The sequence below is a fragment of the Siniperca chuatsi genome, linkage group LG1 (genome assembly GCF_020085105.1).
Source record: "Siniperca chuatsi isolate FFG_IHB_CAS linkage group LG1, ASM2008510v1, whole genome shotgun sequence".
In the NCBI taxonomy this organism is placed as follows: Eukaryota; Metazoa; Chordata; class Actinopteri; order Centrarchiformes; family Sinipercidae; genus Siniperca; species Siniperca chuatsi.
In genome coordinates this window covers 29,777,404-29,804,065 of record NC_058042.1, presented here as the reverse complement: position 1 = coordinate 29,804,065, position 26,662 = coordinate 29,777,404, and the positions used below count along the sequence as shown (strand labels likewise).

General features: G+C 41.8%; 2 protein-coding genes, 1 long non-coding RNA gene and 1 other non-coding gene across 4 annotated transcripts; 3 read left to right on the top strand and 1 right to left on the bottom strand.

Moving 5' to 3' along the window:
• Positions 1-1,130: 1,130 nt before the first annotated feature.
• Positions 1,131-11,064, top strand: dnaja2a (DnaJ heat shock protein family (Hsp40) member A2a). The gene is made up of 9 exons (XM_044208726.1): positions 1,131-1,350; positions 2,660-2,719; positions 4,038-4,267; positions 4,451-4,531; positions 4,680-4,813; positions 4,906-5,102; positions 8,251-8,395; positions 9,025-9,152; positions 9,927-11,064. The coding sequence occupies exons 1-9, from the start codon at positions 1,273-1,275 to the stop codon at positions 10,113-10,115; spliced, it is 1,242 nt and encodes a 413-aa protein (XP_044064661.1). The 5' UTR covers positions 1,131-1,272; the 3' UTR covers positions 10,116-11,064.
• LOC122881941 lies at positions 10,894-13,506 on the bottom strand. Its single transcript, XR_006379263.1, has 2 exons — positions 13,138-13,506; positions 10,894-12,697 (listed from the first exon to the last, which is right to left on the bottom strand). It is a non-coding gene; the product is annotated as an uncharacterized LOC122881941 (long non-coding RNA).
• Positions 12,978-13,051, top strand: trnat-agu. Its single transcript has one exon. It is a non-coding gene; the product is annotated as a tRNA-Thr (tRNA).
• A 234-nt stretch (positions 13,507-13,740) lies between the features above and the next one.
• lrp3 (low density lipoprotein receptor-related protein 3) lies at positions 13,741-26,426 on the top strand. The gene is made up of 8 exons (XM_044208679.1): positions 13,741-13,855; positions 14,347-14,590; positions 17,593-17,731; positions 17,812-18,017; positions 18,641-19,257; positions 19,521-19,993; positions 20,390-20,522; positions 21,783-26,426. Exons 2-8 carry the CDS (start codon positions 14,530-14,532, stop codon positions 22,632-22,634), a joined length of 2,481 nt encoding a protein of 826 aa, XP_044064614.1. The 5' UTR covers positions 13,741-13,855; positions 14,347-14,529; the 3' UTR covers positions 22,635-26,426.
• Positions 26,427-26,662: the final 236 nt, after the last annotated feature.

Sequence of the window (26,662 nt, the reverse complement as noted above, 5' to 3'; positions counted from 1 at the left end):
TTATTTGTCAAATGAAACATATCCTTAAATGAAGTTAGGACTAGTTAGCAGTGGAGATATCTTAAATTTGACTTATTACAAGTCACTCATTACTAGTTGAATTCATTAACTAAATTCAAAATTGAATTTATATTCATTTGGAGACTTCATGATAAAAGTATTGAGAATCTTCAGAATGTAATGAGCGATACACTGAATTAGCCTGACAAGTTAAAATAAATTACAATATCTACAGTGTTGATCTGGTCAAGCTAATATATGAACAAACAGCTTATCATATACTTTTTTGCTTTATTTTTTATTAGCAAAAGGATAATATACAAACAATCAGGTAAACAATATATCAGCACATACAAATCAGATTGAAATTATACAAATACATATAGAAAACATAACATGAAGATGTTAAAAGACAACAGCTTATCATATACCGTTAGATACATGTTTATCAGTGTCACATCAGTGGTATGATGGCCAATCGATCAATTTGAATTTAATTGAGATGCGGGCATGCAGCTATCAAAAGCAAACGTCTCACTGCATTTCATAATAAAGCAAAAAAAAAAAAAAAAAAGTGGGACACAATACTACAGAACGAAAACATCCCCTCCCAACACACAAGCACCAACAGAAGCAGGTGCACAGAGCACACCTGAGGCATGCTCAATTTAACGGCTGTTTAGGGCCCCACATGCACAAAACAAAGCCATAAAAAAACATCACTGCCGTTCAAAAACATCAACTCTCAATTGCTATTACGCACCACATGTCATCTGTTGTAAAGGTCGTGGATGGCTAGCTGATGTTTACATATAGATTATATAATTACAGTGGTGGAATGTAACTAAGCACATTTACTCAAGTACTGTGCTAAGTACAATTTTGAGGTACTTGTACTTTACTTGAGTATTTCCATTTTATGCAATTTTATCCTTCTACTCCACCACATTTTGGAGGCAAATATTGTACTTTTTACTCCACTACATTTATTTAATAGCTTTAGCTACTAGTTAGTTCGCAGATTTAGATTTTGAATACAAAATATAAATCAACTAATCAATTCTGATATATTAGTATAGGTTAAACTACCCAGCAGTAGCCCACATAAAATGAGTAAAATTAGCCCCACCTTCAGCCTGGAGGCAGCAGAGGACACACAAAGCGTCTAACTTTCCGGAAACTGAGACACGAGGCGAGGAAAACATTTTCCACCGGCTCTTTCTCTTTGTCCATCCTCCACCTCCCTGCTCAAGCAACGTCCACAGCAACACCATGGCGACTGTTGTCGATACAAAACTATACGACATTCTCGGAGTGTCTCCATCCGCAACTGAAAATGAGTTGAAAAAGGTAATTATACAAGAAAGGCTGAAGAAACTACTAAGTTACATTAGGTTTCTGTTTCGAGTATCAAAATGTTAAAATTGCTACAATCAGGAAATGCGTTGCTATGCACAGCTAGCTACTGTTAGCTGTGAGTTGGGCTATCCTGCTAGCAAGCTAACTGGCCTGGATGTTCATGTGACGATGCAGTTGTAACGTTTAATGATTATGTGAAATCTGGTGATTTTTCAATTTTATAAATACAGTCAGACGGGAATTGTTTTAAACAGTTGACGTGGGTAACATAACGTTAACCAAAAGCGAAGTTGAGTTAATTTAGCTTGTGACGTTACGAATCAAGCAGTTGACCTCACGTTAGCTTTAGCTCAGTGTCGTGTACATTAGCTAGCTAAGTCTGTCGAAGGTTGTGGAAAGAAATAGTCAATGTTTCTCAAAGGCTGGAAACGACTAACAGCTAGCTAGCTAGCTAACTGACATACATTTGTGTAGTGAGTGTGACACAATAATCATAAGAAGCTGACTTTTGATCTTTGGATTAGCGTTACTGTTTCAATTCGAATGTACAGTAAGTTAACGTTAATGTTAACGTTTGTCAATAAAAAGAGTAATCTTTTACTGGCATCATTGCAGTGAGGCCTGGATGTGTTTTTCACCTCGAGATTAGTTGAGCCAGTTTACGACGTATAACGCTAAACATTAAGTTAAATTGTTAACGTTAAATCCATCCTCCGCTACCTTCAGCTAACTAGCTGCCTACACATAGCGTGTCATTTTAGTTAACTAACCATCTCCTTGTGAGCTACCCTAGTAATGACTCAAACGTTACACGTTTGTGGCGTGTCCAGTATTTAGTCAACTATATTTCCAGGCTCTTAGTTAACTTTGTTAGATGGGATGGAAAACGTTTGTCACATTTGGTAACTAGAGCGATATCGCAACGCCATCTGTAGCTAGTGTTAGCAAGATATGCTAATTAGCATACGCGCGTTTACCCAAACGTTAGCGATTCAATTGTCAGACATTTTGAACAGCCATTTTTCGACACAGTGGTAATTACGGTTATAGTGTAGTTAAAAGTAGTGAGCAACTCTGTCGCCACTTTAGGACAGCTTACAGTTACTCAGTAAACCACTGAACATAGTGTAACATCTGTAGCATCTGGTTTCGTCAGGGGGGCACGTGTAATTGCGTCAACAGTAGGTAAGGTTCCTTCATATGTGTTTGAGTCATGCCGGTGTGTGATTCCAGTGAACAAAGCATGTCTACAATGAGAATGATATTAGCTAACACAGTTCCCTCTTTTGTGCAACCCTAGGCATACCGGAAACTGGCAAAAGAATACCACCCTGACAAGAACCCAAATGCTGGTGACAAGGTAAGACATGTGTGATACTCTCCTCAGGTTTAAATATCGACTGAAGTTAGTTATCATAGGCGTGTTTAACAGTGGATGGGCAATTCTCTTTCTATCTAAATTAAAATGGGGTGTAAACAAGAATAACTTTTTGGAAGGCGTGATTGGAGCCAAAGCTTTGTCCCTCCCTAATGCTTGTCTTTTTCCTTAAGCAGTTTTTAAGGTGTTATGCATTGTCATCAGTGCCCAGTATGGTTTAAAAAATATATATATATATTTTGGGGGGTGCCCAGGTAGTCATTTACAAGACCACGTTTTGTATTGTTACAGTGGATTGCAATGTAAAATAGATACATAAATAAATAAAAATAGCCACAGTATGGACACCAAGTGCCTAGTATTTGGTGAACTTGAAACATTAATGTATATTTCTGATTGTATTTTCTGGCAGTGGTCTAAAATTGCTTTCCATTTTAGTTTGACTTTTCTTTAGCAATTTGGCCACCTTGGTATTAGGTTCTGCCATTATTTAATTTGTTTTCTGAACATGCAGTCAAATGAAATGAGCCCACCTACACTGTTATAACATACCACCCAAAGCTCTACATAATACTGTCCTTAGCTTATAATGTTGCATTTTTGGAATATTAGTGGAAAGTTTTAAGGGCTATTTTCTCAGCAGGGGATCACATTGTTAGCAATAGGAAATGGCAACTTCAGGGAAGAAAGTTTGAAGGCAGTATTTGTTAAAGGGGAAACACTTGCGTTTATGCAAATAAAGTGTGCGCTACTCAGCTCATACTTTTCTGTGTCAGTGAGCTGGACACAGCTCAATTAGGTGGTGTAATATGTACAAACTGTACTTGTACTGATTTAACATTTGTTTAAAAAAACAAACAAAAAACATTCTGTACAGTAATATTACACGACTACTTGTCTTATTGGTTTCTAACTCCAGGACCTTTTATGAGTTATATGGGATGTTGAATGACAGGGCATGTGGATCAGGTTTTGTTCCCACCAGAGCTCAGGTGATAGATTAATGGAAATGTTACTAGGTGCTGAGCTGGCAAATGACCAGCATATCTTTCACAGAAAATGGATGCTCTATTAACCTAATGTGGAATAATGTGCAGTTTTGTTAACTGCATTTTGTCAGTCCTCTTACAGAGGCTTCTGTAGTTCCCCCTTGTAGCATTGCTAGGCCAGTTGAAACTACTAGTTGCTGTTTTGTATATGCCCTGTAGTAAATTTACTGTTGATTTGCTGTGCGGTTCCACTGTTGCAATTGCATCTTGCTACATTTTTGTTGTTGTTTTTCTCTCCCCTCAAAACATAGTTCAAAGAAATCAGTTTTGCCTATGAAGTGCTGACCAACCCTGAAAAGAAGGAACTTTATGACCGCTATGGAGAACAAGGCTTGCGGGAAGGAGGTGGGGGTGGCCCAGGGATGGACGATATCTTCTCCCACATCTTTGGCGGTGGACTCTTTGGATTCATGGGTGGCCAGGGGAGTCGCTCCAGGAATGGAGGTCGGAGGAGAGGAGAGGACATGGTCCATCCACTCAAGTAAGACCAAACTTGTACATATAGGCTACTTGAGTTAAATGTCTGTACTTTCATATGTGCAAAAAAATCTCTTAAATTTGGAATTTGTTACTGTCCTTGATGTTCAGCACAAGCCAATGTTGTTCTCCAACTCTTCTGTATGGTGTCACTTAACAGTATCTAAACATCACACTTGTTCTGCAGGGTGTCACTGGATGACCTTTACAATGGAAAAACAACTAAACTACAACTTAGCAAGAATGTACTGTGTAGCACTTGTAATGGGTAAGTAGCATATGACTACAACATGGTGCTGTAGTCAACTTTAATGTCTGATTGACTATTTAGTCTATCAGTGTTTGTGTTTTGTAAATCATGTTACGTTTCCTAAGTTTCTAACAATAAATCTATCTCTGGGTCTATATGTATGCAGGCAGGGGGGCAAGACGGGCGCTGTACAAAAATGTACAACATGTAGGGGGCGTGGAATGCGCATCATGATCAGACAGCTGGCCCCAGGCATGGTCCAACAGATGCAGTCTGTGTGCACTGATTGTAATGGAGAAGGTAAGGAGCACAGTGATCTAAACCGTGATCTGCGTATTATTGTGGCTTCGCCTGCACAGACCTCTCACCTTGTTTTCTCTAACCCACTCCAGGTGAAGTTATCAGTGAGAAAGACCGCTGTAAAAAATGTGAGGGCAAGAAAGTCGTGAAGGAGGTGAAGATTCTGGAGGTACACGTGGACAAAGGCATGAAGCACGGCCAGAAAATTACCTTTGGAGGGGAGGCTGACCAGGCACCTGGCATCGAGCCTGGGGATATAGTCCTTGTCCTGCAGGAGAAAGATAATGAGGTAGGTGGACCAGTCCCCCAAAACTGCAGCCATGCTCATCTTAAATTGCCGATACATGACACACATGGGGGGAATTGGTTTTTTAATTTATTTTATAATTATTATTACTATTATTTAGGACACAGTTTCTTATATCATAGTTTTGTGTCTTTATGCGCCTGTTACTAATTATTTCCTACCCATAAAAAGGTGACCTTAGTTCTAAGCCTCACCTGGCCACAACTTCCTACTATAGATTCTTTTGAGGTTATATTGTTTTGTGGGCTTTGATTACACTGTGCCTGTGAAATACTCTTAATGCACAAACTGTACATGTGTGAAACATGTCACCCTACTGATGTAGCAGGCACCAATGTTGTACAATAAGCTGTAGTTTATTGTGTTTCTTGATGTGTTTCTCTGTCTACAAAAATAAAAATGACTATCTTAAATTAATAAAAACAAAGTTTCAGTAGGATTGGAATTGTGAAAAGTCAGTATTAACTACTTGTCTTGTGTCAAACTAAGTAGACAGAAAAGCAGCAAAAGATGCAGATGCAGATTTATAGCAATTCTAACTTCAAGTAAAACCTTACTAACCAAAGATTTATTATCATCAGTGAATACAGATGAACAGTTCCCCCAGCTGCTTCATAGTAAAAGCCAAATTCAAACAGCTTACTGAGATCACAAACACTATATTCTCTGCATGCTCTTTGACAGCTGCTTTTCTTGTTCTTTAGCTTTGCTTTGTCCTTTTGATGCATTGTTATTGGGCTTGGTGCAGTGTTTTTTTTTTGTTGTTGTTTTTTTTTCCCTCAATCCAGTTTAGGCAGGTAAACGAATGTGTGCCTTAGATTTAGATAGGTTTTTCTAGCCTTAGTTAGTGGAATGTCCTGCCTTAGCACTATTACTGAGTGGAATGTAGCCGTTTTTGAAGTATTTGGGTTTTTTTTTTGTGACAGTGAAAAATTACACTGTCAAAAAGAACTGTCAAAATATTTGTCTGTCAGGAAGTCCAAATCTTGTGATGAAATAAATATTTCGATGAGGGAGGGTAGGTTTCTCTAGGAAAAGAATATATTTTTACACACTGGGAAGCAGTTTTCACAGCCTGTGAAATTATCATGCATACATCATGACTCAGGTAAGCTAGCCTACAATAAAGCAGATAGGTGACCTGTCCATTGTTTTTCCCTGCCTTCAGCCTTACCTTTTGGGCTGTATTCCATCCCTCCCTGGATGAATTGATAGTTTCTTTATCTGCAGTGTTTAGGGGAATGATAATGCAGTGCACTGGCCAGTCGACCACTCAGTGTACTGCGCTAGGAGTCTGAAACGTCTTGCATGGTCTTTCGTGTGTTGAATAGCCCGAATGCATTACCGGTTTTCCACTCTGTGGCGAGTGAGCAAAATAAGTGATATACAATTTCTGCGACAGGGTTACAGAGTTGAATGAGCAGTATGTCACAGCAGTCGGGTCCAGCTGGTGGTGCTTCAAACCTCTCGACTGTCTGAGTGCTGAGAACCAGGTTGTCTTGACAGTGCTGTCAGAGCTGGACATTGTACAAACTTAGGACATGGAATTACGTGAGTGGATACCTGCTGTGATGAATATTGGCCAACCTATATTAACCAAATTCTTTTGATTTCAAATATAACATAACAAGCTCAGAGGATTTATGTTCTTGCTGTTGCTGGACCAGGCGCCTGCTCATATATAAATGATTTGGAATGATGTTTTAACTTTGTTCTCATACAATACAGCACATTAGTGAAATGAGCACCAACAAACTAGAGGCTAGTGCACTGCTGTACATCAACATATTGGGGATAGAACTAAATCAGATTTAGAACATACACAACAAGTCAAAAGCTTTTTTGTTTGTTTGAAACCAGGTTTTTGAAGGTTAGCTGTGCTTCATTGTCGATTTTAAAATCAGAGTAGTGATCTGAGGGCAGGTCCACCAAAACATCTTGACTGACTTGTCTAGCACCTGTGGCATACCTAATTCCTTACATAATGTTTACATGCTGTTCATTGTTCATTGTTCATTGTTTTTTTTTTTAATTTTGTTGGTGAGGCTGAACATGGTAATTAAACATACCCGCTTGTTAGTTGTGGGCTTTGTCTGGGGTTGTCTTGCATTCATGAGTGGTGGGGCTGTCCTTGATTCTTGAGTAAGATAATGACCTGAGCCACAGATCTTAGTTAGCAGGAATTGAAGAAAGAATACCATGGTCTACCTAATGTACTCCTATCAGTCCTGTGAAATTTGTATGAGACAAACTGTACAGAGGAATCCAGCCCCAAAAGTGCCTTACATGCCTGGAAATTTCTGCCAAATCCCTGTGATGACATTAGTTACGTATTATTTGATTAATAAGTTGTTTTTTTTTTTTTTTTTATTGTATGTTTACTGTCCAGCGGTGGAAACTCAATCGTCACAGCTAGTTGCCCCCCCTGCCTGTCTTTATTGGGTTACTTCAGCAGTGAACACCGGCTCGAACGAGCCAGGTTGCCTCTGACAATGCAAAGTAATTTTGGCTGAACTGGAACAGCAGGATGAGCTGTAGCAATGCCCCTGGCTCTTTCTCCCAGGAGGTATCTGTCATTGATGTCAGAATATGTTAGTGGATGGTGGAAGCAAAATAGGTTACTACAGCAAAAACGATAATATTGACAAGCATTTTGGATGTTGCTGACATGCCACGCCTGTGTTTGATACATGGAAATAAGGTAGATAAAACAAATAATTATGTTAACAGGAAAGTTAATTTGCTTCTCGGTGCATTCAGTAAGTTTAAACAAATGTTTTGGTTTACAAAAAAGAAAAAGCTAATTCAGACATCAAACCTCTGTGGAGTACATTGCACAAATTGAATCTGTTTTCAGATCATGTTGAATTCTGTAGTTTATTTCAGTTGTGCATGTGCTTGTAATGCTACTTTTCACCAGCAGATGCTGTGGGTCTGTAGACAGTATGAAAACTGTGATCACTGAGTCATTTAATTCCGTTGTCCTATAACTAACAAACTATGCAAAGGATGTTTGTTTTTGTTTTGTTTTTTTGTTTGTTTTTTTAGGCAGTCACAATAGACGAAACTCCAAGCTCATAAAAAGTGAATCAACCAATATTTTTAACCATTTCTTTCTCTCAATTTCCAGACATTCAGGCGAGATGGCAATGACCTGTTCATGAACCACAAGATTGGGTTGGTGGAGGCGCTGTGCGGCTTCCAATTTATGCTGAAACACTTAGACGGGAGACAGATCGTTGTGAAGTACCCTGCTGGCAAAGTCATTGAACCAGGTTAACTCTCTTGATACTTCATCTGTTTCTCTTCTCTATTTTTAACATTTCAGCGATCATATTTATCTGGAACACATTGTATGTTAATGAGGTAAAAGGTCTGACGCGTAGTTGCAGGACAAAGGAATGTGTTACATTAACATGCCCTCACACCTGAGCAGGCCTCCAGACTAACTTTTTTTGTGCTGTATTACCTAAAGGTTTGTGCAGAGAATGTTGTCTCTATGCATCACTACAAAGACATCATGGGTGGTTAGATTTCACTCGCACTTGTGCGAATATTTATTGATACTGGGCACGTTTTGTTTTTTTTTAACATATGAATGCAAGTAAAATGATCACACACTGGGTTCCTGCTGAGAGCTGAACACAACGAGGGGGCACATTTAGAAGGTACTAAGCAGCTCCAGTGATGCTTGACCTGGCTTCTGAGACAAGGACACATCAACAGTACTTGATAAATGAGGGCATAGTGGGGTCATCAACCTCCTCAGTGAGAGTTCTGGAAAGACTGCCAAAAGTTACCAGTCAAACACCATTACGCTTCTATTGTCCGTTTACAGCGCCTGTACACTTAGGCCTACACATGTTGGAAGTTTCTGTCTCTTAACATGCTACGTCTTTTCCAGGCTCAGTCCGTGTGGTGCGAGGAGAGGGCATGCCGCAGTACCGAAACCCTTTCGAGAAGGGAGATCTGTATGTAAAGTTTGATGTCCAGTTCCCCGACAACAACTGGATCAGCCCTGAGAAACTTGTGGTATGGCATGTTCCTCCTTTAATTATTAACTGTCTGTCATCTTCTGGTATTATTTGGCTCATTACAGTGACGATACAAACATTTAGAACTTTGGCCGGAACTAATTCGTACTCTACCAGTGTTGATTATAATATTGACAGTAATGTTTATTTGTCATGACATATGAAGTCAGATTAGGAAATTAGAAAATAGTCTGTAGATTAAAAAATAATGAAAATAATTGTTAGTTGAAGCCATATTGCAAATTTCTTTCTTTTGGGAATTTTTATTTTTAAAGACAAAGAACATGTAACTTACTAAGACGTTCTACATGGTGTTGAAAAAAATGTATTTTAATTTCAGTTGGATTTCAAATGATGATTAAAAACTTATTTTAAGCCATAATATCAATGTATTGGTAATGTATAGGAATTTGTAATTGTGTTTACAGTGTATATCAACTAAAGCGAGTAAACTCACATGTTCCTTTCAGTGTTTTTAATGAGAAGGCTTAGGCCTCTGCAAGTAAGTAAGTTGCAGCTAAATTTATACCAGTAATTCCATTCAGGGATTAGATCTGTTCTGGCCATAAATGGGTGACTTACTGAACCCTTAGTCTCCCTGGAGATGTTGCACTCTGAATAGAGTTGATTTTTGTTCCTCAGTAACGGCGAAATTCTTTCTGTAGCCCTGCGCTCTTGGCCCCACAACCGGTTGACACTACTGGGTGGTTAAAAACACACGAGGCGGCTGTCTGATAAAGCTGCATTATGAATGAATGTCTTCCATGTGTAGGAGCTGGAGGACATGCTGCCCTCGCGGTCAGAGCCGCCCATCATCACCGGAGACACGGAGGAGGTTGACCTGCAGGATTATGACGTCAGCCAGAGCTCGACATCGGGTAGCCGCAGAGAGGCCTACAACGACAGCTCCGACGAAGAGGGGGGCCACCATGGGCCAGGGGTACAGTGTGCACACCAGTAGTCTCATACTCACATACACCCACTTTCTACTTGGGGAGAAAATGTATGAGTTGCAGAGTAAACAAGGAGGTAGGTCAGACTGTAAAGGGTCGGTAGTTCCTCAGACACAGATCAAATAGACATATTGAATCATGGCACCTGGAATTGTTGATTTAATGTTATTGACTTGTGTGCTGGGATTATTTTCATCTTTGTCTGAGGAACTCGCACTGGGGCAGCCAAAGACTTATTACACTGCACCTGAAACGGATTTAGACACTTTAAACGGCAACTTCAGGTAGAAGTCATTAAGTATCTAAGATGTATCAAAACAAATGGTTGCCCCAGTGAATGCCATGCAGGACTATGATCTGGTGTTCAAGGTGAACCCCTCACCCCTCTACTCCTTTTTATCCCCTATTAAAGTCCATTCCCCTCCGTTTGTGGGAACTCCAGATCAGTCGAAGAAAGGAATGTTTCTTGTTTGCCGAGTGTGTGACTTGCATTTTGTTTTCATAGTATTTACGATGATTAATTTAAAAACTAACCAATGTGCATACACAGACAAAGCAGCTGAGCAATGTGACGTGCATATCCTTGGACTCATGTATTCATGGATTCATTCACTCAGCGCCATTCGTAGGATTTGTTTCTGATTTTTACAGCTTTATTTTCTTTCTAGGTTTTTACTTATTTCATTTCTTATTTTAATTCAAACTGAAAATTGGTTATTGTGTATGTCATTGAACTGGTTGTTGGTAAGCTTCATCAGCGGCTGTATTCAAAGCTGTGTGATTTTAAAAAAAAAAAAAAAAAAAGAAGTGAAATGACAAAAACGTTTCTCCTGTATCTGTGCTGAGGCCATGTGCATGTAAAAAGCTTTGGTTCCTGCACTTATAAAACATCAAATAAAGCAGCACACTTCTTAAGAAAATGTCTATGAAGTTGTTGAATAAATTGTTGAAATATCATGTGCTGTGTGGTGCCTTGTTTTTTCTTCATTCTCATTAATAATCACAAAAAAAGAAAATACCCCTAGTTGTTGTATCTAGCAGAGCAGATTGATTTTGATGTTATTAGATCTTAGCTGCTGACACTTCTGCAATCACCTGAACACAGTCGGATGGGTAGAATCTGGTTTGTGGTGCTCAGAGCCTCAAAACATTACACTGGGGATCAGCTGTTCCTTTCCAGAAACAATGTGTCAGTGACTAGAGCTAATCCACAGATACTGTCAGTGTTGTCTGCCAACTATTCTCAATAACTGACAGCAAATGCCACCTGACCAAAATGCCTTGCTGCTCATTTTAGATCTAGCCTAAAAAGTTTCCATCATCAGTCACCCAGTAAAAGTGAATGAGATCATGCTGTCCTCAATGCAATCTGAGTAAGTAGAAAGACTTGCAGATAAACAATACATTAATGGATTTTGTTGAAGTCAGGTGATGGAGAGGCAGATGATCACTACGTCTCGACGACAGTCGAAGTTTCTTTGCCTGTATTGAAATGTTTTTATTTCAGTAGAAGATCGTAGGTCTGTTTTTCTTTTTCTATATTACATCTGCTTAGGTAGAAAGCAACATTTTTTTTTCACCTGCCTGTAGTGGTTTCTACTAGTCATGCAGGTAGTTTGGTTTGATTTCCCAGGTAATTTTGGTAACTCACCCTTTTATATATTCCCTCATTTTTAGGCAAGAATACACTGATCAGCTGAGGGTTATGGTTACATTTAATTTAAACCTGAATAGTTTTTCACTTTGATGAGTAATAAAGCTCATGTGCAGCCTTGATATGCTCAATAGATAAAAGATGGTGGTTTCTTTGTTTGTGTACTGTGTTTATTCACAGCAGCAGCTAGATAGTTCATTCAGAATACTTTAGCATTGTTGTTGTTCTTGCTAACAGTTGCTAATTGGCTAATAATGGTAGCAGTTGTTGAGCTTGCTAGCTTAAGAGAAGCAAGGGGGCATGTGATTGGCTGAGAGGTGAGGGGAAGGTGACTGGTGACATCACCACTGTCATGAAGTGTCACATTATGAAATAAAAAGTAGCATGAAATACAAGTGTATTTACAAGGGGAAACTGCCATTATAATAATAAAAGTAGACTTTTGAAAAAGAGAATTATTGAAATAAAGATGAAATAACATTTTATAATGAGTTGAATTGTACTAATTTCTTAAATTATTTCACAAATGATTTTTTCATTTATATATTTCCACAATTTATTCATGTGATTCTTAATTTCGTAATTATCTATATAATCTATATAGTATTGAACACCTTGGAGCTACATAGCCTACTCTACCAAAAACTTAAACGTCCTCAAATTACGATTGACACGCCCCTTATAATTAGGAGCTACTTTTAGCGTTAGGATGTCTGTGAATACGGCCCCTGGATTCCTTCCGCTTGTGTCCATTTATGTTTATTTTCATCTTTTTCTTCAATCTTGTTGGTTATGGTTTTGGTGTCTCGTTCAGCTGTAATGTGAAGACATGGCCACAAGGAGGCAGTGCTGGCTCCAAATGATGGGCTCGGCTTCTTCAGAGGAAGGTTTCCACTCTGCTTCCTTCGGCGCTCCTCTCTTGCTGACAATACACCACTGTAAGGAGAGGAACTGACATGAACATATCGCATATTTTTACAACAAAATGCCAGCATTTTCCTACACTGACTTATCCAAGTTGGCTATAGAATTCACTGATATGTGTATATGATTAAGCCAGGAGTCCATAACTTACTAACAGGCAGGAGAAATTAGCTAGCGAGTTGGTATTTTTAAAACCCTCCGTAAGTCAACATTTTGACTTCCATGACTTTAATTGCTACGTCATTGACGTAGTGACTCTACATAAAGGCCTATTTCTCGTCACGTTAACACCGGCGCCGTGGCTTAGTTGGTTAAAGCGCCTGTCTAGTAAACAGGAGATCCTGGGTTCGAATCCCAGCGGTGCCTTTTACTGAACATGTCTCCACTCTCCCATGAGTTCTTGTTACTCGTTGAATTCTTCCATAAATTACTATCAAAGGCGAAACACTCACTTCCTTTTCTCCCTCTACAAACATTCTCCGTGGCGTGGCTTCTGTGAAAAAAGACATCAGGGACATCTGCAGTACACCCATCTGACCAGATGGAGCGGCAGTGAAACGGCCTACTGAAACCAAGAATCCGTCAGACTACAATGGAGGGACTGGGTGAAGAAAATCATGAAGCAACCGTGTCTTGGATGTACTCTTCATTTTAGCAAGCAAACGCAGTTTATGGTATAATCTATACTTCAGGACGATGCCTACACTTCCTATCCAACTGTTTGTTAATTCAGTTCTGGAGTGAGGAAGGAAGAAAACCTATAAACGAGGAATAATGTGGACCCATTTGTCCTGTTAGATGCGGCAAGCCGAGCACAGAGTGGGCCACAGTTAGAGCAGAAGTTAGACGGTTTTGTCTTCAAAATAAGATCCTGCAAAACGCGAACACATCTTACGCCATCATTACATCATGCACGATTGTTTTATAACCTAAAGATAGAAAGACCAAATCATAACTGAGATATTTAACTTTTAAAACTGTAAAGCCATCAGTTGAGAACAGCGTTAGCCTCTAATAGCCTACACTTATGCACTTTAGGTGGAGGTTATTTGATGATATGTTTTATTTTTGATGCTATTCTATTTTTTTTAAAATCTCATCTCTTTCCAGATGTGCAAAGCAGGTACAGACCTGTCCAAATACTGACTGAGGGCTGTACAGCTACCAGAGGTGCACAAGTATAGACTTAATTATTTTGTGTTTTGCATCTGTAATTAATTTTGATCAGTTGTTAGTGACTTTTTCACTTTGACATCAAGTATTGTTGCTGTTGATCAGTGTCAGAAAATCCAAATGACATTCACTCTGATTGAATTTTGTATTTTTTTTTTTAAACATGAAAATGTTGGAGAAGAGGCATATACATCATCATCACAACACATCTGTACGTTTTTCTTTGAGTAGGCTACATATGATGTAGTGATGTGTTGTGTATATTCCCCTTAGTAGGCTACACAGACCCATTACAACACACATCACCTGGATGTGGGTTTTCCAACAAAATGTCCTCAAAAAGCACTCTTTATTGTAATAGTTTGGTGTTGCTCAAAATGCTACACGTTATTGGTTATATATGGCTTTTATTTTGAAGTCACTGACCGGACGTCGTGTGGTTTGCTGTCGCTAACTTGACGCTGGTGTCTTCTTGGCTCGCTGCAAAGGACACAATGCTTTTCCACGGTGAGGACCTCTTGTCGTGCACGGTGTGTCTGAGCTGAAAGCAGATGTGGAAGCTTCGGACACAGATGTCGAGCGAAACGTGGAAATCGTGTCCGAGATAATAGCAGAAGTCGTCCCCCCACCCCCTTCCCTCCCCTCCTCCCCTCCCTCCCCCTCGCCGGACCATGGGACTGACGGAGCTGCTTCTCGGACTGCTGTGGCTCCGCTCCGCTCTGCTCTGTGCAGGTGAGAAACAACACTGCCTCGATGTTTAGCAATCTGTACACACATCTTGTATTTATCTGCTGCTGTCAATCCTGCTGGGGGGGGTATGGTTGTATTCAAGAGACTCAAGTTATCAAGACAATTCAATGACTAGATGCTGTATCTGTTGGCGGTTGTTTGCCTGTTTATCCTCATTGGAGGTCTTGTAGTTTACAAAGCTTCTAATATCAGTACACCACTGACTATGACAGCAGAGCACTCCTGTAATACCTGAGGTTCACACCCGAATCGGAGCGGATGTTATTTTTGCTATGTGCTCTCTCCTGTGTCACTCTGATAAAGTGATATGAAAGATGAAGAGCCAGTGTTTTCATTGTTGTGATCGGATGGAGAGAGAAGATGGGGCCATCATTGATTGTGCAGGTACCTGCAGAGGGGTGGGGGGGGTGGGGTATTGATCTGTGGTGGGCAAATGATCAGGGCCAGTGTGGAAACATGGATGCTCTTTCACAATGCTGCTATCAGCATTACATCACTGCTGCTCTGCAGCCAGTCCCCCCCCTTCTCTGTTATCACATTCTGCACTTTATTGGCATGAAAAGAAATGAGAAGGCTGCCAAACCCACACACAGGTCAAACTGTTTCAGATTTTAGAAGTGTGTGTGTGTGAGGAGGAGGGAAGGCACCTTGAGAACAAGTTTGCACACACACACACACACACACCAATCTAAACACACGCAAACACGTGTCAGTACTTGTTGACCTCCAATCAGTGTGTAAAACACACGCACATCTTTTTTTTTTTTTTGTCCAGGTGTTGAGTCTAAAAAGTAGGCACTATCTGCTTCAGGGGATTACATTTTGTTTTTGAAACCAACACGGATGAAAAACTGAAGGGCTTAATACTGCAACACAGCAAAATGAAATCTAAAACCAAAACCGTAATCCACCTGTTCCTCTCTCAGGTACTCGGTTCTGTCATCAGTGCTGGAATGTAACGAGGTGCATTTACTCAGTGTACTCTGCTTAAGTACAGTTTCCAAGTTATCATACTTGAGTTTTTCCACTTTATACTAATACTCCACTACATTTCAGTGGGAAGTGTTTTACTTTTTAACTCCACTGCATTCATTTAACAGCTGTATTTACTAACTAGTTACTTTTGAGGTCAAGATTTTACCTTAAAAACACGATGAACTTTTTTGGCTTGCAACGCCTTACAAAAAAACACTTTCACATGTCTATGAGATAGCAAGAGATATTTCTCTTTGGTGGATCTGCTAGCTAGCTCCACCTCGACCATCTACAACAGCAAAATGCTACTTATGCAGTGATGCATCAGTATTAACGATCTAATAACGTCATATATAATAATGTATCAGTCACAGGGACCATTTTCCTGCATAATGAGTACTTTTACTTTTGATACTTTAGGTACATTTCGCTGTAAAATACCCGAATACTTCTTCCACCACTGACTGTTATACAATACTGTATATCACCATCAATTGGAAAGACTGTGGAAGAAAACAATGTCTTGTAGCTGCAGTGCATTCTGGTCTGATGAGGCTACTGGTAGTAGAGAAGCTGCTCTTTCTTTTTCTCTGCAGTAACTGTTGCTGTGATGTGATGTGAAACATTTCGACAGGTCAGCAGCAAAGTCGATCGACGCTAAAATGATTTGAATGTGCGCATAGGTTAGGAAGCTAAATACAGTAGCTTACCCCATACAAACCCCATTTTGTCTCTGATGCTACATATAAACATGAAGATGTAACTAAAAGCCTCCTGAAGATTTCCTCCATGCTGACTTGTCCATCACGCCACCATCGTGTTATTTTGGCAGCCTTTGACTTTGAGTTTGACGGCAGAGGAAACTGCAGTAGCAAACATACAGTGATTAATGGTCATTAAATGTATTGATGATCATAGAAAATGTCATTTAGAACATCTGCTGCGGTGAAAAACAGTCAAAACTGATTAAAAACTCGTTGCACCAAACAGCAACATCGTGCCGTCCACTTTTGTGTGTGTGTGTGTGTGTTAAGCTAGCCATGTCTGGGTAGTCAATATCCATCACTGAGCTCTAGATGATTACTCCCCCCCCCCGTTTCACTCTGCTGACCTTACTGATTCACCAAGAAAGCCTGAAACAAACACACACACTCAGCAGAGCTGAGCAGAGTCTCTGCTGTGTGACGGTGTTGGATAATCATTGTTAAGCAGTTCAGCTAATGTTCTGTCTCTGTGGTTGTGGTTAATTAAGAGGCTTGTTAGACAGCCTCTTCTTGCATGCGTGCCATTCCTACTGTGGCATTAAGCAGTAATGAGATGATTAAACATTGAACTTAAGAGCTTTATATTCTTGTTCTTCTCAATATAAGAAAGAGGATAAAATCCTTCCCCTTGATGTTATATTAACGTCAAAATTAGTACCTCACTCTCCTCTGGCGTCAAGCCTTGCTGTTTTCAAACAGCGCTGAGACAAACCCTTTCTTCAGAAATCCTACCTTGATCTTGATGCCTTTGCACATCACAAAACAATAGGATTCATTGGCTGCTCTATACACAGAGGGCAGCGTCTCCTCCTGGTGCTCCTCTCGGCCACCTCGCACTGTGTGTTGTTCCCTGGAGCGATGGAGCGATGGCAGCGGGCGATGCTGTTGCCTTGGCTGCCGGTTTGACTGCTGCTGCTTCTGTTTTCGCCCCCTCTGTGATCAACACAGAGCTCCCATGAAAAGGCACTAAGGTCATTTGTCTTGGCAAAGGCTTTGTTTTGCACTGATCAGAGACAAAAGATCTGGAGAAAATGTTCGACACTTTTGTAGAGTGTAGCGGCAATATGGCGACATCCTTTAATGTGTTAATGCTAGAATATCAGTCAAGTGTCAGTGTTCCTAGTGCCGATTTGCGAAGGTCATTACGCGTTTTGCTGGCGATGTGTGAACGTCTACGACAGGACTGTGGAGACCGACCTCACTAATGTGTTTGTTCCCATCTCCCTCTGTCTCTTTGTTACCCAGCAGGCTGCAGTGAGCGAGTGGAGGTCCATACAGAGCGGAGGGGTGTGATCTACAGTCCCTCCTGGCCTTTAAACTACCCCCCTGGAGTCAACTGCAGCTGGCATATCCAGGGAGGTCAGGGAGAGGTCATTACCATCAGGTAGAATCCCTCTCACATACAGTATACGCATGACATTTGTTGTGGAGTAAGAACCTGAAATAGTCAATGTCCCGCCCTAGTTTCCGTAACTTCGACGTGGCTGAGTCAGGAAGTTGTTTGCGAGACTGGCTTCTGCTGACTCCTACGTGGAACGGGGAATCCAGGCTGTGTGGCTCCGTGCTGCCTCCTCCCTTCGTCTCCACCAGGGGGCGTGTTTGGCTCTATTTCCACTCTCATGCCAACAGCTCCGGGCAAGCCCAGGGCTTCCGGCTCTCCTACATCAGAGGTAAGCTGGACGAGGGAGGATGTTGAGGTTATCTTTTTTTCCGGTCCTTAACCTGAGTGAATCTAAAATCTGTGTAGTTTTAGAATGTGTAAAATATAAAAAATCATTAGAAATATAAATAAGAAGATTGTCATTAAAGATGAAACAAAAATTACCAGAGCAGCTTTAAGTGTGATGGCGTGATGCCATATTTTCACATCTATGTGCAGTAATTTACTACACTAAATGAGTAAAAATACCCTCTCAGTCCCTGTTTCTCATTATAGCAGTATTTTATTTCCTGTTATGTTGCATAGAAATATGTCACCTTGTCACTAGACATTGTTGGGTCTTCTCAGCTCAGAATGTGACAGTATGTGTGTAAGTTTTGGGCCACACATGCTGTGGCCTTGGGCTTGGGGCAGAGTAACACCACATCGAGTGTTGATGTCACACCAGTTACACCGCGTGTTATGGAGATCACTATTGGTTGTGTGTGTGTGTGTGTGTGTGATCTTGGAGTCAAAATGCGTACTGCCGTTGCACTCAGCTAAATGCGTACATGTCAGTTTGTGTTACGTTAGAATCTGTCTGTTGAGTGTTAGTTGCTGGTGCTGCAATCCGTCGATTTCTTTTCTCTGTAGGTCACCTGGGTCAGAGCAGCTGTCAGTCAGATGAATTCCTGTGTGGGAATGGGAAGTGTCTTCCTCGCTCCTGGAAGTGCAACGGTCAGGATGAATGTGGGGATGCCACCGACGAACGCAGCTGCTCCCCCCCTCCCACTGAGGCCCAGCCTGGCCCCTGCCCCTTCGGCTCCCTCCCGTGCACCGAGGCCCAGTCCACCCGCTGTCTGCCTGCCGCCCTGCGCTGCAACGGGGCCCGTGACTGTCCTGACGGCACAGACGAGCTGGGTTGCCCCGACACTACCTGTGGCAAACGTCTGGGGAACTTCTACGGCTCCTTTGCTTCCCCCGATTTTTTTCGGGCTAACAGGAGCGCCGTGGCGGAGCTGAGGTGTTCCTGGTTGCTGGACACCCAGGACCCCAAGCCCATCGTGCTGCAGCTGGACCTGCAGCTGGGGCCCAGAGACTCGCTGCATGTCTACGATGGCCTGTTGCAGCGGGCAGAGCACCTCTTACAGGTGTTGTCGCATCATAACAACAGGCGCCCGGCACTGCTGGAGTCGAGTCGGGGACAGATGAGTGTTTTGTACATGGCCCAGCCTCACAGCCCCGGACATGGCTTCAATGCCACATATCAGGTACTGCAAACTGGGAATGTTGCGTCTGTCTCCAGATTTAAACCCTTCATTCATCTCCATCTGTCTCTTACAATTTATAGTTTAAACTTCCTTCTTATAGCGTCTCCTTCCTCTCCATCGCTCTGTCACGACTGAATGTTTCACCATTTCTATCTGTGAGGGAGTAGCTATTCTGTTGGTGCAGAGAACACAATCAGTGAAGCAGAGAACCAGTCGCCCTCTCGTTGTCTAGACAGTGAAGTGTTTCTCCTCTGCCCTCCCAGGTAAAAGGTTACTGTTTTCCCGGCGAGCATCCCTGTGGCAGTGATCAGGGCTGCTACTCTGAACGCCAACGCTGCGACGGCTACTGGCACTGCCCCTCTGGCCGCGACGAGGAGACCTGTCCGACGTGCCCGGACGGGGAGTTCCCCTGCGAGGGCGGTACTGGTGTGTGCTACCCAGCCTCTGAGCGCTGCAACAACCAGAAGAGGTGCCCGGATGGCTCGGACGAGAAGAACTGCTATGACTGCCAACCTGGAAACTTCCACTGTGGGACTAACCTGTGCATCTTTGAGACGTGGCGGTGTGACGGCCAGGAGGACTGCTTAGACGGGAGCGATGAGAGGGACTGTCTGGCAGCCGTGCCCAGGAAAGTGATCACGGCCGCCCTGATCGGCAGCCTGGTCTGCAGTCTCCTGCTAGTCATTGCCCTCGGCTGTGCCCTCAAACTCCACTCCCTCAGGAGCAGAGAGTACAGGTAGGGACACACTCAAACACCTCAGTCTATTTCTTTATCCGGCATTTATTTCTGGTCCCCCTACTTTTGTTATGTACTTGTTTTTCCTCATCCCTTTTTGATTTATTCAATGCTTTATGTCTGAATAAATCTGTAACCATAGCAACAAGATTTATCTCTTAGGTCAGTCCTCCTACTGTATATGCGGATTCAAACAGTTCACAGTCACACAGTCTGTTATTACATCTTATTGCTGCTGTCACTGCTGAGTGTACTCCTAACAAGGTTTTTTTTTTTTTTAACTAAGATTCCCATTCACCTTAAACTTGCTCTCTCTTTGTCTACAACACTTCAATTCTTTCTCTTTTCTTCTGTCTGTCTGCTCTCCTCGTTCTTCTCTTTCTCTCTCCCTTGCAGAGCTTTTGAGACTCAGATGACTCGCATGGAGGCCGAGTTTGTTCAGAGAGAGGCTCCCCCGTCGTACGGTCAGTTAATCGCCCAGGGTCTCATCCCTCCAGTGGAGGATTTCCCAGTGTACAACCCCACCCAGGTAGTGCATTCACACACAGTAATACACTCTGTGTCCCATTTTCCTGAAGCTCACAGCAATTGAGATGTGGCCGACTCATTTCTGCAATTTTGGTAACCAGCTGCAGTAGTACAATCCTGATGGAGTCAATGGCATTTTGAGAAATACGCTTATTTGTTTTCATAGCGAGAGTTTGATGTCGATGCCACTTTGATATCTCTACGGTAAAGAGACTGCAGCCAGTTAGCTTAGCTTAGCATAAATACATTTAAAGATCACAAATCAAAATGTTATATCTTGTTTGTTTAATCCGTGTAAAAGCAACAATTTGCGGGTTTTACATTGGGTTATGTGCAAGGCTATTTCCTGGCCCGGCGCAGTGACTTCCTGAGTTGCATGGCAACCTCACATTGACAACAAGACTCCTGGAAGTCACTGCTCCCAGCCAAGATATAGTCTGGCACATAACCCCCTGTAAAACAGCAAATTGTTGTTTGTACACTTCAGTTTTTGGATGGATTAAGCAAACAACATAATTATTAATTAGTGAGCTTTAGAGGTGCTGGCCGGTGGATTTTGTGACCTTTGGACAGAACCAGAGTAGCTGTTTCCCTCTGTTTCCAGTCTATGCTAAGCTAAGCTAACCAGCTGCTTGCTCCAATATCACATTGAATGGACAGCTGTATGAGAGGTCTCGATCTTTGAATCCAACTCGCAGCAAGAAAGTGAACAAGCGTATTTCCCAAAATCTCAAACTATTCCTTTAAGCGATTAGTGAGGTTGCACTCAGTGAGTCATATTAATACACTTCCAAATGCACATTAATGCTACTACTGCAGATAGTGTGAGATGTGATTACATTTAAGTGGCAAAATGGATCCTTGTAATAATCCTCTTGACACAACATAATAATTTGGTTATCCAGAGGAAATGGTCTATTGGGTTTAAAGCTTTGAGCCTAAAATAAAAATGTATCAACAGCTTTAATGGAGGTCAGGACTTATCCTTAGGATGGCTGCTCTAAGCTAAATAATTTCACTGTTTAGACTTCAAAATGGCCCCTCCCTGCCTGAACTGCAGGTTTCTTTGGAAACGGGAGTGCAAATGCAAAAATTGGACTACCCCCTAATGGATTGCATCGCATTTACACTACTGCTAACCAGCACAAAAACAGGGCTGTAAGTGGCCACTTTTTCCAGTAAAATGTACTTTACAGTTCGACAGAAACAGAATTATAGTTTCTCTGTCTCTTCCTGTCTGTCTGCCCTCCCCCTCCTCCAGGCCTCCATGTTACAGAACCTGCGGTTGGCGATGCGCAGACAGATCAGACGTCACTCAACGCGGCGCTCCACCTCCTCCTCTCGTCGGCGTCTCGGCCATCTGTGGAGTCGCCTGTTCCACAGTGGAGGGCGAACCAGAGGCCACGTCCCCCTGCTCGACCCCCCTGGACCCACACAGATCACACTGGGGCTCCACAGCTACCGAACTGTGGGTGTGCAGGGGCCCCAGGCAAGGGCCAGGTCTGGAGCTGGGCTCGGGGATGAGGTTGATGTAGAGGGTACGCCGGGCTCCTGCTGCTCAGCCGCCATGGACCTGCAGGCCTGGACCCCGGAGAGCCCTGCGTCACCTCTCTCCTTGCAGTCAGTGGACAGTCCAGAAGATGAGGATCTGTCACCTGTCTGCAGGGAAAGCAGCAGAGCTCCTCAGTCTGAGCCCCCCACCCCTGTTCGGAGGGACTCTCCAGCCCACAGCGGACCCCCTCCCACACCCCAGGAAGCCCCTGTACCCTCGTGCCACCCCCGGGCATCTAGGAAACTGGTTCTGGAGCTCGCTGTTAACCTAAAGGGTGTTTCCTTGAGACGTTACTCCCCCTTGGGGCCCTTATCCCCTATCTCACCCCCTGTGTTTCCCAGCAGCTCCCAGACATCCACAACATACCCTCCCTCCCAGGGGCTGGAGGTGACTTCACCTTCTGAGCCCTCGTCTTCTTCTGTGAAAGCAGAGGACAGTGACAGCCATTTTACTGTGGAAGTGCCAAGCAGGGAAATAAGAAGCAGGGATGAGAGGAGGAGGGAGGGCAAGAGCAGACTCTGCAGGTTCAGCAGGACCTTCAGTGATGAGGGAGGGGATTGAGGGAGGGAGACAACGCCATGCTGAAGAGTTTGGGAAGATACTCCTCTTTCCCCTCACTCTGTTGAGACCTGGTGTCAGCAATATCTGCTCTGCTGAAGTGTCTTTGAAATGTGTCGCCACCAGATCCAGAGGTGAGACCCGTTACCTTAGCCCACCACATGAAGGAGGTACAGTAAAATATAATTAGCTCGTGTCCATTCAACAATGCATAAAAGTCTGCAAATGCACAAAATTATGCATATTTCCCTAAGATGAATAAAACCAGCAGTGGAAGTGCTTATGGTCTGTAAATCTCTTTGTCAAATAGACGCTTAATGTTGACTCTCACAATTAAATGCAAGCAGGCACTCCTGTTCATCATGAGCCTGTTCCAGAAAATCAAATTTAATTCTGGCCACCAGTACCAATACAATATACAACATTCTTACAACGCGAAAACAGCCTTTTGTGTTGTTACCCAGAGCCATTATGCACCGCTATATACTGTGAACCGTAAAGGCACATTAAGTGATCACGTATGAATTTATCTGATTAACGATCCTCTACTCTGTCTTATTCCCACTTTATTGTATGAGGTGGTATTATTATTATTATTATTGTATGACATTTTTAGAAGGTCATGGCTGGCTGTCACATGAAAGGTTAAAGCTGGCGATATTTTTTAAATTTTTGTTATTGTCAACAAATCATAGGGAATCTCTCAATACTTTTCAACTTCGCCAGCCTGTGTATATACTTACATTTAAGAAAAGGCTAAATCATTTCCTAAAACAACAGGTCACTTTCAAGAAACGTTACTCAAACAGGAGTTAATAGTGCATTTGTTGGAGACTATTTTCAGCCGCCGATTAATACACATTTGGTCCACTAAAGAGTATTTAGTGGTGCATGTCATCCCCTCTCTCTCCCCTGCCGTCTCTCTCTACTGTTACACAAATAAAGTGGAAATGCCAAAAAATAATCTTTAAAAAAAACCCCACATTAACTACAGTGTCCATGTTCATGGTGATGAGGTAACATGTGACCCAGTGCAACAGTGTGGCTCACTGATATGTTTTTAATAGTTTTTGGACAACAATGGAGCTCTTTGACACAGAGGAATAAGCTTTATCAGGCTACACAGACAACACTTGTTAGTAGGATTAATACATTGTTGGCTTTGGTCTTTTCATAGGATTGGTTGACAATAAGAAAAATATCAAATATCACCAGACATACCTTTTTAATACAACTTTGAACCACAAAAGTTTGACATTTTCGGAAATACGCTTATGTGCTTCCTGGCGAGAGTCGGAGTCCATTCATTATGAAATTGGAGCATGAAGACTGGAAACAGGGTGAAACAGCTAGCCTGGCTCTGCCCAAATATAGCTTGTGAGCTTCAAAGGTGCTGGCAGGCGGATTTTGTTACCTTCAGACAGAACCAGGCTAGCTGTTTCCCCCTGTTTCCAGTCTTTGTGCTAAGCTACACTAACCGGCTGCTGGCTGTAGCCTTGTTTATAACGATATGAGAGTGGTAGCAATCTTCTCATCCAGCTCTTAGCCAAAAGGGAAACTAAGAGCATTCCCCAAAAATGTCAATCTATTCCTTCAACACCCTTTGTCAGTATTTATTCATCATAAACAGTACGTTTCCAGTGCTACTCTTCGTCAGTGATACTTCAGTCACTCCTTTTAAGAAACATCAAAAACTTTCTCAGTATGTTTTGGAAGTTGTATCAAATAGATTTCAATTCAGCATTTTTAACTTGATATATCATTAGTTTTAAAAAGCCAAACTTGGATGGAAACTGAGTTAGTGAATCCAAGTATATTGCCTGTAACTCTGCTCAGACCCTCGTCCTCCTCAAATCAAACCTAAACTGTCCTCTCAAGGAAGCCTTTCCTCACTTGAATGAACTTGACCATGTATGTGTCAGTGTCTGCTCTGATTTCCATTCAGTGCAGTGAAGATTTTATGTGAATATCCAGGAAATGTTAGCAAGAGTGGCTTCACTTCAGAATATTGATTGTTTGTCGAGTCCTCTTCATCCCAGCGGTATCTCTGCTGTCCCGCTGACTGCACACTGGTCACTGCAGACGTCTGGACTGCTGGTTTATTCCACTGGAAATTCATATCTATACTGTGGAATTTTCTATGACAGGATGTTAAAACAAAGACCTCTATTTTTCAGTCTTAAGTGGAGACCTGTACAAGTTCAACTTTATATTTCGCTCTCTGCCTTGACAAACATTGAACTTGATTGAAACCTGGTCACTTGTGTCTCAGATGTTTTTTTGTAAAGATTGTGTCTCTGAGGTGACCCTAATCACTTTGGGACTTCTAAAGAATGTATCATTTTTCTTGAAATCAATGAATTTCTCCCTCTTTTACTGCAGGATACGGACACTGAACAGAAAAGTCAGATAACCTGTGTAGGTAGGGAGAGTATGAGAAATGAGCAGGAGCCAAATGCTGGTTGGTTTGTAGCTGCAGTGTCAGGTTTCTGTACAGAATACATGGTCTTTCCTGCAGTTTTTCCATGCTACCCTCATGTGCTTCCTTCTTATAGAAGTTTTGTCATAAACAGCTGCTACATGCTACGTGCCATTAGGGATGTCTCCATATCCCCTCACAAGTAATTCCTGCCTAATGATCGTTCTGATTCCTTTTCCTTTCTTTGAGATCTGGAGAGATACAAATCAGTTTACGTATTCCTAGTTTTACACATTTTCTGCTTTTTTCTCTTGCACCTCGTTATTTAAGTTCAAAGCCTGTTGTCCTCATTTGACTTAAAGTGAAATAATGTAGCTGCTGTTTGAAAAAAATCACATATCTGCAGAATGTAGTTACTTGCTTTGTAATGTACAGAAGTGTGTTAAAAATGCCTTAACGGTTTTTCTTTGCTGTTGTAAATATCACAGACGGTTTTACTGATCACAGTTGTGGTTTACATGTTTGAAGAGATTAGATTTGTCTGTGTGTCTGGACACAGCTTTCTGATGTGACATGTGATTGGTACAACCGACTGCTCTGGAGTTATAGTGCACTACTGCGTCAGGAATCTCTGGGATTATTAATGGCAGGGGAGTTGGGGAAAAGAAAATTTGTTTTTTTTTTTTTTTTTAATAACCTTATTCCAGTGTATTTACCTGTTTTATTTAAATGGTAATCTGTAAAAGTCTTGGTGACATTCATTGCTTTGATGTTTTTCCAGACTGCAACCATCAGTCTTTCAGTTCTTTGTATGTAAAGTAAGATGTGGTTAATGTGATGTTTTATTATCCATCAGCTAGGATCAAGGTTTCGGTTCTGTACCCTGAGTTTTACTGGTTTGTTAAAATTGTGATAAACTGCTGGGCAGAAGCCACATCAAGATCTTCTAAACCGTTTTGTCAGTGTTTTTCCCCCCCATTGCATTCATTCACTCTAATGAACATTATCAAACCCTTTTCCCGGTATGCTACAATCACAGAGTAATAACTGCACTTTTCAGTGTGTTAGCACACAGGTAAATACACTGGATCAAGGCCATTGGAAAGTACTACTGAACCAGGTTGTCTGATAATGGCATCCCCTCTCCTTGCTGTCTGATTTAGAAGCTTCTTCCCTGTCAAAAGCTGAAGTCAACATATACTGTGTTTGTAGAAAAGCATTTCTCTCATTTTGAGAACTATATTTGTATATTTGTGCTGAAAGAGAAATGCAACCATGACATTGGTTGGTTTGCTGATCAAAACCCTGTACAGCCTTCTGCTTATTAGTCATTGTTTTCCTGTGCCTGCAATTAATAAATTTCGAGCTCTTTATCATTTAATGAATTTTTTTTCAGTGTACGAAATATATGCTATATCATAAGTTTTCTTTTTGCATCAAAATAATACTACTGACAGTACCACTATCACCATAATGCTGGTAGTTTATGGCAAGCCGTTTGTTCACTACATGTATTCACAATATTTAGTCATTTGACAGTACTTATTTTGTAGCCATTAGTCTACAGCCATGCTAGCGGCTCTGTGAGGCTGTACTTACAGGCACAGCAGTG